At 40.4% G+C, this 13,601-nt stretch overlaps 1 protein-coding gene across 2 annotated transcripts in view; it reads left to right on the top strand.

Moving 5' to 3' along the window:
- The window catches only part of ubr3 (ubiquitin protein ligase E3 component n-recognin 3), a 37,531-nt gene extending 23,989 nt beyond the window's left edge, over positions 1–13,542 (top strand). For both annotated transcript variants that reach the window (XM_085248876.1, XM_085248875.1), the window contains 10 exons: positions 893–978; positions 4,400–4,505; positions 6,205–6,305; positions 7,286–7,410; positions 9,460–9,567; positions 9,790–9,915; positions 10,000–10,179; positions 10,470–10,679; positions 10,824–10,963; positions 11,136–13,542. In XM_085248876.1, the coding sequence (XP_085105002.1) occupies positions 893–978; positions 4,400–4,505; positions 6,205–6,305; positions 7,286–7,410; positions 9,460–9,567; positions 9,790–9,915; positions 10,000–10,179; positions 10,470–10,679; positions 10,824–10,963; positions 11,136–11,253 (1,300 nt within the window). In that variant the 3' untranslated portion in view covers positions 11,254–13,542. The remainder of the gene's footprint in view (positions 1–892; positions 979–4,399; positions 4,506–6,204; positions 6,306–7,285; positions 7,411–9,459; positions 9,568–9,789; positions 9,916–9,999; positions 10,180–10,469; positions 10,680–10,823; positions 10,964–11,135) is intronic.
- The last annotated feature ends 59 nt before the right edge of the window (positions 13,543–13,601 follow it).

Genomic DNA, 13,601 nt, shown 5'->3' with positions numbered 1-13,601 from the left:
GTTCTAGTTCTCTGTGTGAAATAGCATGAATTAAAATTCAGAAGGAAAAATGTGTCGATATGCATGAGAAATCCGTATTGGGGATTATGCACGAACTGTATTCGGAAAGGCTTTTATGCTAATGGTTTAGCTTGTGCAAAATCAGTCTTGGAAAGCTGTCACTTATTTGATATGGAATTGCTGCTGCAAAACAGGCGCATTAAATAGCAAATGGCGTGACTAGGCAGCATCCTTCATCTTCCTAATCAAATTGGTAAAAGAGCCAGGCCATGTAACCAAAAGCTGAATATGTTGATCCTCAGCCATTTATGCCAATACACACACACACCTTCCCTCACAGACAACCGTGCTCTCTGCTGTTGTCCTGTAAGGAAGTTGGCTTTTTTTTTTTTCTTCTTAAGTGGCAAATGTCTCAGTTTATACAATTGGGCAGTATTAACACCTATTAATAAACATGCATTTTACGTGAAATAAGTTTGCTAGGTCAAAAGTAAAATATTCTTAAATGGATGATCCATGTAAGCTATGATGCTGTTGATGCTGCTGCTCGAAGAACAGAGCCAGCTGTGTAGACGAGCCTGGAAACCTCTTCTATCGTATTGATGAAAACTTGTAAATGGTGCTTTTTATAATGTTTAATTGAGTCTTAACACTGAAGAAATCTGCTTTAGCTCTGGTATATGTATACAGTATAGTACCTTTGTGTCTGCTGCCAACTTGGTTCAGTCTCTGTTTAAAAGGAGATTTTGAATCTTAGACTTTCACCTGAATATGTGCAAGGGAGATGTATATGTATTTTTGTGCATGTCTAGTGTGTTTCACGTGTGTACCAGCTGAATTGTCTAATATGTGTACCTCCTGTCTGCTAATGCTCATGTCTCTGTCACCTCAGGACAAACCTGGAGTTGGAACTTGTGCATCGAGGAGGAAACTTGTGTTCTGGAGGAGCCAGTGCAGCTGCCAAACGCTCATGTCTCAGTGAGTAGCTTCTCTCTCACTTGCTCTTATTTTTATATTTTTATTAATTTTCGACTCGTTGTATTGGATCCTATATTCCATACCATGTGTGACACTTGTGGCTTGATACTACTGCCTCTTTTAAATGTTAAAAGAATTACAATTTAACGAAATTCAAATGAACAATTCAAAAAAAATAATCTTGATTTATTTTAATATTAACAATCTGTGTCTCCTGTCAAACATACAGCAAGACGTGTGTTTATAACAAAATGTTTTCTCAGAAAAAAAGGGCCACAACATCAAAAAAGTTCAAAAACAAATCAATTAAAAGGATAGAATGAAGCCAAAATGACATGGGTCACAACAAACAAGTATTTCTGTTAGATCTGAGGCTCCAAAAATGTTCAAAAATGGTCCCCAGGCTGGTTGAATCTCCTCGAAAGCATGACATGAAAGTTAAAACCACAGTCTAACCAAAAGTTCTCAGGTAAGGGGATTTTTTTATTACACACACTGGATAGCAAAAACCCCCTATCACTGAAAGCAGACTACTCCTGGGTGAACCAAGGCCAATTCAACAAACGATAATGGCTGTATTCCAAGGAACAGTATACATAATTTTTTTTGTGTAGTTTAATGCTTCATCACGTTTTTATTATCAGATTTAGCCTATATGTCTATGTTAACAGTTCATTTTCCTCAGTAATGATCACGTATACTTTTATTTCTGAAACTGACACAGAAACCATGATACAAACTACAATATCATATCAAACAGTTGTTGAAGCAGACTAGAAATCCTTTAACTTAATGAGTTTCAGAAAAGTGTTGTATTAACTGTTTAGGAATGCAGTTATTTTTACACATTTTGCTTTTTTTCTTTTCTTTTAAACCCCCTCTAACGAAAATCAGTTGATGAGTTTAATGTAGTTTTTGGAAAATTGTCTCATATGTCGTGTTTACAGTGTAAGACAAAGTTGGTGCAGGAAAAGAATAAAATGTAAATCTTTGGTGGCGCAATAACAGATTCTGAAATGTGTTTTTAGGTTTAATATCAGTTAGAGTGACATGTGTTACTACAGGTGGATGTATCCTGTTCTCCATCAGCTGGTATGTAATAAATTGTCTGACTTGCAGTCAAACCCATTCTTGGATTTGACTTCTATTGCTGAGGGGGGAAAAAAACAACCCAACAACAAAGGGTCGATTAGAAATGGCAGGAAAGGATAGATGGTGTCCCAGGTGAGCAGTTGCAGCAGTCGGGGTAAATGAAGCTGACAAATGGGTCAAGTGCTGACTTGGTTGATTGTGTCACAGCTGACAAGGGCATCTGTCTAGGGCAGGAGGAAAACTGTGATCTTAGCTGAATCTCAAAGGAAAAGCAGAACATTGCATTGAATTATCAGTTCTTAGAAGATAAATTAATCTCAGATGTAATCAGTTGTAAAATAAAAACGAATAAAGGATGGATTATTGCAATAGGAAGTGTGAATGGTGAGTCTGGAGAGAGTTAAGGTTGTCGTGTAGCCTACACGCCATTCTCCATTTGTTTAATTGTTCTGTCAAAGTTGCGGCGGCTGCAGTGAAATGGCCTGTCATCCCTGAGTGGCTGAAAAGAGATTTCACTCCAGAGGTTTGCCATTTTTGAGCTACATTAACCATGTAGCCATGCTGACAGCCAAATTTACTCAGTTGCAGTACATTAGTGCTCATTCTTCTTAGGGAAATGGATTTAAAGGGAAAACAGCCGACGTCTGCTAACTGTGAGAGCCCATGGGGGTTTTCCTAAGCTTGTTTCCCAGTAGGGGTTTGGTCTTTTCAAATGACGAGGATACGATTGACCACACAAGCAAGAGCTCTTCAATTCCCCTGAGATGAGCTAAATCAAATCTGAAAAGTCCAGGCTTAAAAGTGGCATCAGTTCTGGGTTTATTAAACTGCAAACATTTGAATTAATCTTGGGGACTACATGGCTCCTACTGTGCAGCGACATTAAAGGCGACTCGTGTTGACCTCAGTTGTTGGTCTTCTAGTACATGGTGAGTGTCAGCGGTGATATTTGTGTTCTTTGATTGTGTGTGGCTGATGTGATTTTTTTTTTTCTTTTTTTTTTTTACATGAAGACCACTGTGCAGTGAGATGTGAGTATGCAGCAGTATTCCCTCAGTGAAAGTCTCTGCTGACGGTTTTAAAGATCTTTTTCAAAATGTGGTTATGGTTTAATAAATCTCATGTCTGACTGGATTTTAGCTGCTTTGGTTTCCGGCTTTGGTTCTAAGGGTTTACCGACTGTCCATCCGTCTGCCCATCTCCTTAACTGCTTATCCATTTCAGCATCCCGGTTCTCTCTGGGTACTCTGGCTTTAAAGCCAAAAGTCAGTACTAATTATCATTCACGGAAAACGGGGGAAATCAAAATGAAGGTGGGGAGTAGGGTTGATCAGATTGAATAAAGGGTTAGGATTGAGAGACAAGAAGACTTAAAGAGTACAGCAATTAACTGATGGAGCACCGCAGTTTTAATTACATTAGTATATGGGATTTTAATTTCTGTGATCTAGCATAAGAAACAACAATCGTCATTAGCGACATCTCTCCTCCATTTCTTTCCTCTGCCGGGTTAATTCCTGGTAAGAGGTGAGTGGTGGTGAGGGATGAGAGGAAATGGGCTCTAGTGAAGACAAATGGTTTTCAATTGAGGACTGAAAGACTTTTTTATGCTGTGCCTGTTTTTTACCTGTGGGGGGCAGTGTTGCTCCAAGTATAGGTGGCACGCACAAAAGTCAAATTTGCAGTGGTGATTATTTGAAGCACTTTGCTGCATTACAGCGTGATAATTCATTGTCAGCCAGAATCCAACAAGATTCATGTTGGTCATTAGAAATGTTAAACAGAAATATGTTGCATATATGTCTGTACCTCACAGTCAGACTATATAAAACTTGGTGGTTTATTGGAACTAGCATCATTTAATTTTGAGGTTGAAGTTAGATTTAAGAAAGCCTGATTAATTTGTGCCAGTACTCCACTTTGAAACATTATAACTAAATTCTAAATAGTCGGACATTTCCCTGCTTTTTGTGTCTCGGCATACATTTTGGCACTCGAAAGGAGTCCAGACAAAGACAGTTGAGGCTCTGAGGTGTCCTGCTATTAAAGCATGCGTATAAACATGCAAAACTGTGTGCACAGGAGGTCTGTCTTCATGTTCCATTAGTTTCACATCGAACAGGTGCAGCCCGACTGAAGAGTTTGCTCAAGGCTATCGAAATAGAGTGAGTCCATCTGGCCTGGCCTGGTTTTATCTGAGCCGAGCATTAGCCTACAGTCAGCCCGAGTCAAGTGCTTTCATCGTTTGATCTACGTTAAACGCTGCCATGACAATAGACACAGAGATGAACCTCATAATAATAGTGTGTTTTGTCTTTGCCTCTTTCAGATCAGCTGTTTCACGTGTTGGCCATGCACATGCGCCTGTACAGCATCGATTCAGCCTACAACCCCTGGACGAAGTTGACTCAGATTGTACAAATTAAAGAGGCAGAGTGAGTGGCGTAAAGCCTTAAGTACCTCTGCTAATGGGAAATCTATAAATCTTTTCATATGTTGCTCATACCTTCTAGGCTTTACTGGTTCTCACACAGCTCTGCCCCCACCCATCGACATAAACATGCAATCAGAGTGCCACTTTGTCCTCTCTCTAAACACCACCATTTCCTCCTGCCCCCAGCCGCTTTTCCTCCACACAAAGAGGTGCTAAAAACAGAAAAGGGACCATGCTTGGTTTCCATAGATACCAATAATTGGTACATCTAGCAAATTACCGGGCACTCCACAGAGAGCGAAACGACCCTTTCGAATTCACTGTACTGAGAAACAACGCCATCACACGAGCAGCGCGCCTCGCTTTTCAGCTCTCCACCTAGCTTTGCACTCATTCGCGCACGTCTTTCTCTGCCTTGAGGACTACTTTACATTTGAACATCTTAAAAATATGAATTTTCTTGCATGCTGTAAAAAAAGACATTAATTTAAGTGCTTGCAAACATTAAACAATACAGTACAAGTCTTTGCAACCTTTCTTCCCTGTTAGTGTTGTAAGACAGCTTTTACACCTGTTACTGTTAAGTGCTCGCAGCCATACAGCACTCTCAGTGGATCCATTTGCCGTTTAAAAATACTTTGTTAGGGTTTTGGGAGGAGCAGTGTCATTGACACCCTTAGGCAGTAAACCCGATATAGTCTGGTTAAATAGGGCAGAGAGAGATGTTTCTACATAGATGCAAAACATTTCTCTCACCTTATTGTTTATGATAGAAACGAGAGTATTCCAGTAAAATTTGTTCGAAGGGACGGAAGGTTGAAAGCTCTCTTTTCTAAGGCTTTCTTCAAGTGCACAAAGGAATTAACTGGCGAGTGGTTTGGTAATGGAAGGTATTATTCTTTAAGTGCAGTTCCTCTAGTGCAAAACCCTCAAGGCCTTTCAAGGGTAGAGCGGAGATGGGGACCTCGCTAAATTGTCAACAGAACAAAAGATATTTAAATGGAGATGTCATGGCACACAAATTGAATATGTAACTAAGGTTGCATTAAAGATACAAGGAACGCCTTTTCAAGCCTTGTATTAATTCAGCACATTTACACAGCAGGACCTTTGTTCTCATGCCTTTTAAAGTCCTTTCCACATATTCAATAAATAACATTGCTTCCCTTATCTACCTGCTTATATAGATGGCTTTTTGCAAGTCAGACATAGACATTACACAGAGATGTTCCTTATTACTTTATTAAAATATGGCAGGATGTTTACAGGCAGAGAAGGTCTAAAATTTGCATGATATTTCTGCCACAGGTTGGTCTTGAAATCTATTTCACTGTCGAAGCTTAGAAACCTCCGTAAGCACAAATCAAGCTCATCTCCACTTCTAATTGTAAAACCAACAATTCTGACATCTGCTTTATCATTTAAAGTGTTTGAAAAAGAGTCCAGCTGTCCTGTATATTCAGGTAGCTATACACAAATGTCAATCAACAAGAAGTGACAGGTTTTATTATTGTATATGTCTGAAAGATGCATGCAGAACTGCTACAGCTAAGCCGTTTGCATATTCCTTTTTAATTTGATGAAGGGATACTTGTGCTTTGTCCAGTATGTGCTTTCCAGGGTTTCCCAGATATTTGACTTGAGGTTAAACTTAAGCTTTTTTTTTTTTTTTTTTTTTTTTTGCTTTTTGCTTTTTGCAGTTCCTTTGATGAAGAGAGGCCTGAGGTACCCATGCTGTTTCGAGACGTCCCGTCGCTCCTGATTATCTTTGTGTTAACGATGCCCCAGCCTCTGCGTAAAGGTACAGTAACTCTCTCTGCATCATGGCACTACAAGGCAGCAGGGGCTTTCTCAGTGGATGCACCACAAGGGAAGCCCCATTATCAGTCGTAATCCAGGCTGAGGAGAAAATGAGAAGCATTTTGCATGTCTTATCTCGGTTGCTGTTGCTGCTTTGGCTGTGTGTGGGGGGGATCGGGAAGACGTGACCCAGACTATGGGGGTGCTCTCACCTCCTTTGTGGTGCCCTTCATTTCTGCATCTGCCCCATCTTACTTCTAAACTGTGCAGAGCCACCTTAGAGACCTAAGTGGAAGAATCATTAGTGAGTTCTGGAACATGAACAAGGCAGATTTAACAGAAGGGTTAGCTCATAAGTGGAAATGGCTGCATTTTAATTAATTGGATGTCTGTTAGATATATTTTTGTTTTAAGGATTGCCATATTAGTCTCAAGATGGTGCTGCTTAGTAGCACATGGCACACCACTGCGAACTGAAGATATATACTGATTATTACAGTGTTCTGGAAGATGGAGAATATACATTTTATTTTAGAGTGGTGAGAGATGCTCGTGAATTAACATGCACATGCATTTTCAGGTGGATTCCTTTATGGGAAATGGAAGGAGCAAGACATTTTCTGTCTCCGAGAGGTCCTCTGCATGTGATTCCTATAATGGGAAAAGCCCAGTTTTTAAAATTCTATGCATAATTGTGTGTAGTGACACTAGTTACAGTGACCAGGACAGAAGCTGTCAGCAACCCCTTTTTTCTGCAGAAAACAAATTGCACTCTTTGTTGCTCTTTTCAGTCACCAAGTTAAATACCTTTCAGGCTACATTTTCCAGCTGAAACACTCTGCTAATTACTTTGCAACACAATGCCCCTGTGAATAACAGCCGTCCTCCTCCAGCGAGCGTGTTTGACGAGAGAAGATCTTCATGAATTCAAAGTGGCACAATGTGTCACCTTTTGTCCTTTTTTCTTTTTTCTTTTTGTAGAGCACTTTACCTGCGTGGTGAAGATGTTGTACAACCTGCAGTTCACTCAGGCTCTGGCTGCACTGTCAACAAAGTTCAGCTCAGAGGAAAGGCAGGCCTGGAGCACATCTGGAGCACTCAAGAAGGTAAAAATGAAATCGCATTAGTGTCGTCGTACTTTTCTGTTCCCCCCTCTCCTTCGCACAGAGTGGTGGCTGCAGGGGGAGACAGAACTACTTGAGTTTGTGACCTTTCTGCTAGTGATGCAGTACACTGCCCATTTCTTATTTTGTATTGATATTTATTCTATGGCATTGTGTTTATTTTTGGCCTTTTACTTGAATTTCTTTATTTGCTTTGGTTTTTTTCCCCCTTTCTCCTTTGCCTCTCGTGCAGTTTGCCTCCTCCTCTCTAGTCGGTGAATCAGCAGTCATTATGTCAGACTTTAGGCCACAAATAGATGGTCGTACCATATAGATAATGACGAGCACTAATGACTTCACAAACCTTAAAGTGCTGCTGAAACTGTTGTCACTGTTTTGTGGTTTTCCGAGGCTTAACACTATCATTGGGTCCAAATGACATCTCCTACTTGTTGAACGACTAGAATCTTGATTGTTTGCGAGCACCAGCTTCCAGCACTGTAAATCATTGCGCGTGAGTCGCTGTTCAGCTGTTTTAGGCCCTGCAGTTTCAATTATGTGCATTCCACAATCGACAGTATCGATCTTCATTATCTGGAAAAGCAGTGTTGCTGGAGAGTGCTGCATTAATTGGCAATCTGTCTTCAGTCTATTACCATTGTGTTAGTGAGTGGCTGGTTTGAATGTCAAAAGACGAATAGCCGAAACCCTCCTCTTTGGGGTGTTGTCATCCATAATGGAAGTATGGATTTGTATCTTCCCCCTACACAGTCACGAGCAGTGGAGCGAGGGCATTCACGGGCTTCCATTTTTAAATCTACAACAAGAACAGCATCTACGCTATTGTAATTAAATTGAATTTATTTTTTATTTTTTTAAAAGATGCAGAAATATCACAGCCTTAAGGAAGGAAATCGGTAGACTTGAAATTCCTCCACTATAAATCTATGACAAAGGACAGCAGACGAGATAAGGTGGCTGTTTTATATTCCGCCACCTTCAGCTTGATAAATGCTCGCAGCTTTTGCTCTGTATAACATACGAGCCAAACCGGTTGAATTTTTATCAGAACACACATTCAGTAATGTCTCTACTGCTTATCAGATGTTATATTAAAGAATTATTCTGTGTTAGCCATTATATTCTATAGTGCAGCACATTGTATGCACAACAGAAGGACTGTGGAGAATTTGCTAGAATTATATAGAGGGATTTTGTTTTTTTTATATTGAGAAATATGCTGGTTTAATAGTAGCCATTTCTAATTTAAAACAGTTTTTTAAATGTCCAACACGGTGGTCTGGTAGCAAACCAGAGAGCATGGTCTGTCTCTGTGTTAGATTGGACACATGCTCAGGATGTACTATGCCTCTCGTCCCATCATAGCTGGGATAGCCTCCAATCCCAGCATAACCCTGAATTGGATAAGCAGAACAGATGGATGGAGGGGTTTTGGTTTGTTTTGTTTTTTCTTTTAACGTATTTGAGCTCTTCACTTTCTTAGAAATGATCACACAAGTTTCCAATACAGTCATTAAACAGTGTTTAACCTGACAGCCTCTCTGTGATGTCCAGATTTGCCTCTGTGACTATAGTTCTTGTGTAAATCTAATTGAGCATTTCCAGTCATCAGAGTCAGTTTGATTCAAGCTACCAACTCTTCCTTGGTTCACATGAGAAAGGACAACTTCCCAGCCTGATTTACTCACTGTGTGGAAAACAGTTTAGGCCAGCTCCTGGAGACTCTTAAAGATCCAACACCTGTTTTTAGCTTTTCCTTGAATTCATCAAACGTTTTCAGATGTTTTGTACTGAATGGTACAATAGATATTAACATCTAATAGGTTCTTATAGGTTTAAGTTTGTGGAGACAAGACACCGGCGAACACGGAGAGAGACATAATAATATCAAAACAGCAGGAAGATTTGTGTTAATGTTCACCAGTAGATGAAAGCTTATATCTGTTGATCCTCCAAGAAGTTTATGTGTCCGATTAAACGGAGAGTTTTGGCCTTTTTAATGTTTGTCTGCATTTTTATTTTCTTCCACAGAGCGCTGCAAATTCTGATAAGTCTTTTGAAGCACTGCTCAGTCATGTTATCAGTGAGCTCTCGAAGGACAAGAGTGTCTACAAGGTGAACTCTGAAGAAGCAACAATGGTGAGGCACTAAAATGACTGCTTAGAGCATGACTGCCTTCAGGATTACACTCTTTCTCCTCTCTGCCTCTTTCGTTTTCCCTTTAACAATAAATTGCCCATTACCGTGGGAGACTGTGTTTAATATCTCTACTGATCTCTCTAGGGGAGATATACATCACTGTATTATCAGCGAGCTGTAGGCTGATTATTGATCAGGTGTTACTGCTGTTTCCCTCTCCAGCTGAGCTCCAGTGTGTGGTCCCCGCAGTCTATCGAGTTCAGCCTGCAGCAGTTCTGCCTGCCCTTCCTGCGCCTCTCCTGCCTTTTGCAGCATCACCTGTATGGAGACAACCTAACCGGCTGCTTGGTATGATTCATCATAAATGTCATCCTAAATGTTAAAACTGCCTTTTCAGACTAACTGACTGCAAAGCGGTTTGGCTTCTTACAGGAGGAAGAGGAGTTTGCATCCTTGGCTGTATGTTTAGGGCTTTTACCCTCCGCCCCTCAGCCTGCCAACACCGTGCAAAGTGCCTCGTGTCTGGAGTGGCCAGTCAACACCTTTGACTTGGTGACGCAGTGGGGCGCTGAGGTCAAAGGGCTCTCTCAGATACATGCTGCCGAGTCACTGGTATGTTTATGAACTTCTCATTTTTAACAGCGTGCAGTCGAGCAAAGCAAGTAAAGGTTTCTTAAAATGACAATCAAAAAATACTCACATATTCTATAAGAAATACTTGGATTTTAATTTAACTTAATGTGCCAGATCTGATTCCTGTATTTAAAGTTTAGTTTTAGCCTTTGTTGTACCTCTCACATGTGTCTAGCTGACCACGTGTCTTGTGGCCTCCTCCTTTGGGTCAAAGTGTAATAAGGAGATAAAATCAGTTCATTGCTGGGTGTCTGTCTTCTCCTCCTCAGACCTTGCTGGTCCACGATCCTCAGTGGGCAGCGCCCCGTCTCCTGCAGCTGCCTGACAACTACAATATCATCTTCCAGTACTATCACAGAAAGGCCTGCTCTGCCTGCAAAAAGGTGCCAAAAGACCCCGCGCTCTGCCTTGTTTGCGGCGCTTTCGTCTGTCTCAAAGGCGTGTGCTGCAAGCAGCAGGGCATCTGTGAATGCGTTTTGGTGAGTTTTCCCACTATAGTTCCATTTTTATCATCTTCAAAGCATTCTCTGTGAGGCTCAGCATGCAGAATTGACATAGCTGCTTGTTGAAGTCGTCAGCTTTTAGCAAACCTTTTTTTCCCCCCCACACTTGTCACTTTGTAGCACTCCCAACATTGTGGCGCTGCGACAGGCATCTTTCTACTGATAAATGCTTCAGTCATCATCATCATCCGTGGACATCGTTTCTGTCTGTGGGGCTCTGTTTACCTTGATGCACACGGAGAGGAAGATCGGGATTTACGGTAAGACGCGTAACACCCAGTCACACTTTTTTGTTAATAGATAGCATAGAGTCTTTAGAGCAACTCTTTAAGTACACTTATAACACTTGGTGTGATTCTAGTATGAATTTAAATGTAGTTCCCCCCCTTTTTTTACCTCACTCCTGTTTTCCCCCCTCTGGGATGTTTCCAGTCGTGGCAAGCCTCTCTACTTATGTGAGGAGCGGTATCGAGTGTTGGAGCAACAGTGGGTTTCACACACCTTTGATCACATCAACAAGCGTTGGGGGCCTCATTATAATGGACTCTAAGATCTTCCAAAGTCCACTGAAAAACCACATCCCATGATGGAGAAGATTTTTTTTTAGTTTTGTTTTTTTTAGGGATTTTTTTTCCTTCTGGCTTATGTGTCTGCCTTGATCAAAATATTTGGAAACTCTTGCTGTGATAAACACAAACATCCAGCGAGGGCTATTTCTGCTACAGCCTTGGTTTATGTGAAGTTTGGTGTACAGTCATGCCTAAAGATTTAACACGTGTGTGTGTTCAAGTGATTTATTGTGTGGTTTTTCTACAGGGAAAAACAGAATTTGGTGAGATTAAAGTAAAAAAGTAAAAAAAGAAAAAAAGGTGGGGGGGATATAAAAAAAAAAGCACAAATTTGCCCACAAACCGAATTGGTTTGGGTCAGGCTTTTAAAGTCGCTCCAGTTTATTTGGTTTAAAAAAACAAAACAAAAATCAATTGCCGATTGTCCCTGCAAAGTTTGATTACTTTACCACCATTTCTGATGTAAACGCATATCCCTATTATTTATCAAAATGTGCTCTGCTGTGCTGGCATGAGTTTCAAGCTCCTGGTAAGTATAGCGATGTTACTGCAGTGTGCACTCATTGTCTGCTGACATGTGATAGGAGGCAGGACAAGTCCACCCATCAACACACTAGAGTTTATTTTGCTAACAAGCAAAGACTCTTTCTTTTATGGGTCTAGTTGCAATCCATCCTCAGGAATTTTTTTTGTTCTTTTTTGTTTTTGCTGAAATACGTTTTAGATATTTAAATAAATGCTGCTGCTCATTGTTCAAGTAATTAATTTTAACTTTGAAGAATTTGTTTTTGTTTTTTTCCTAAGGTTGTGTTTTGGGTTTACCGTAGATGGCTGGGAAATTTGACTCAAACTCAGTTTAATGGTTGAGGAGGTGTGCGGTCACCAAGTTACACCCACTACACTTTTCATAGCGTTGGCCTTTTCACACTGTTTAACTCAAAACTCCACCTTTAAGACACTCAGCTGTCTTAAGCCTCATCATCACCACCCCCATATAAACATATAAGTCTAAACATTGAGGGAAGGCAAAGAGATCTCACTGCACATCTGGTGTCCTGAGCGTCATGCAAGAGCAAAAATGCTACATGAGTTCTGTCAGTGTTCTCTCGAGGTATGAAACTCTGTGGGAGTTGTGTTGCTTCTGTGAGGAGACTGCAGTACTTGTCACTCGTCTGTCTGTGCCATCAGAAAAAGGCTTTCCCTTTACGCTTCTGATTGCCAGGTCATAAACTGCAGTACAGAACATTTATTATTATTATTATTATTATTAACAACTATCTGTTATACATCATGCATCATGTAGTTGTGGTTTATAGTTGCATTCCAACATTGCAAGACTATCAGACTTGAGTATCTGTTGTACACTGTGCATGACATCCTTTAAGCCACCATTATTTAAGTGTCTTAGCGATTATCATCTTTTTTTTTTTTTTTTCCTGGAAGAGAAGTTTCATCCAGCCGTGCCTGCAAGATTAAGGGGGCCTATTATGCTTATTTCCAGCTCCATGATTTTAAATGAGACTTCATTAGAGAAACTTTGCTTCTTCACAGTTCACAAGAACATAAAAAGCCCCTTATTTATTATCATTTCTTCTTCTTCTTCTTTAAAATGTCTCTTCAAACCTCTGTCAACCTAAAAGCTCACTTTCTTCTGATTGGCTGCCCTTTGCCTGGCGTCCCAAAAACCAAAACCTAGTGCTTGCAAGCTCCGCCTCCTCATCTCACGTTCAAAACTGCAGTTCGGCACAGGAGTTGGGGAAAACTGTTGTGAACTGAGCAGCTTAAAGGAATTAGTTGTTATCAGCATCCAGCACATCAATGACCCAGTTTATTTGTAAATGACAGAAAAAGAGAAAAGGCATAATAGGACCCCCTTTTTTTAATGCTTACTTTCAGTGATGAGCACACAGCTGATATCCCTGATGTTTGGTTTTGAAATGCTGGGTCACATTGTGCTGCATCGCAGAATCTCTAAGGAACAAGTCGACACTTGAAAAACTTCCTCTTGAATTCATGCATGCTGCTTTTTGTGTTTTTTCCTGTCTCTCTTATTTTTGTTGTACCCACTTCGTTAATGACCGCAACCAAATAGCCAACGATGGGTGTAAATTGTAACTGAAAGCTTTTGTGTGTTTTCCTGTATGAATGGGGAGAGAATACAGTACATTACTGTAGGTGCTGACTCAAACTTTCTGAGTTTGACCAGAAAGTGTGACTTGGGACATTTAATGCAAAATGTAACATATGTGAATAAAATATAAACACAGTGATTTTGTGTCTTTTTTCATTTTTTATGATCATTTTGAACATGACAGTAATTTCTCTGTAC

The sequence above is a fragment of the Mchenga conophoros genome, linkage group LG16 (genome assembly GCF_057382185.1).
Source record: "Mchenga conophoros isolate Kocher_MC1m ecotype Shallow Benthic linkage group LG16, M_conophoros_male_GT1.1, whole genome shotgun sequence".
NCBI lineage: Eukaryota > Metazoa > Chordata > Actinopteri > Cichliformes > Cichlidae > Mchenga > Mchenga conophoros.
Note: the sequence above shows the minus strand (reverse complement) of the source record. Positions and strands in the feature narration are given on the sequence as shown.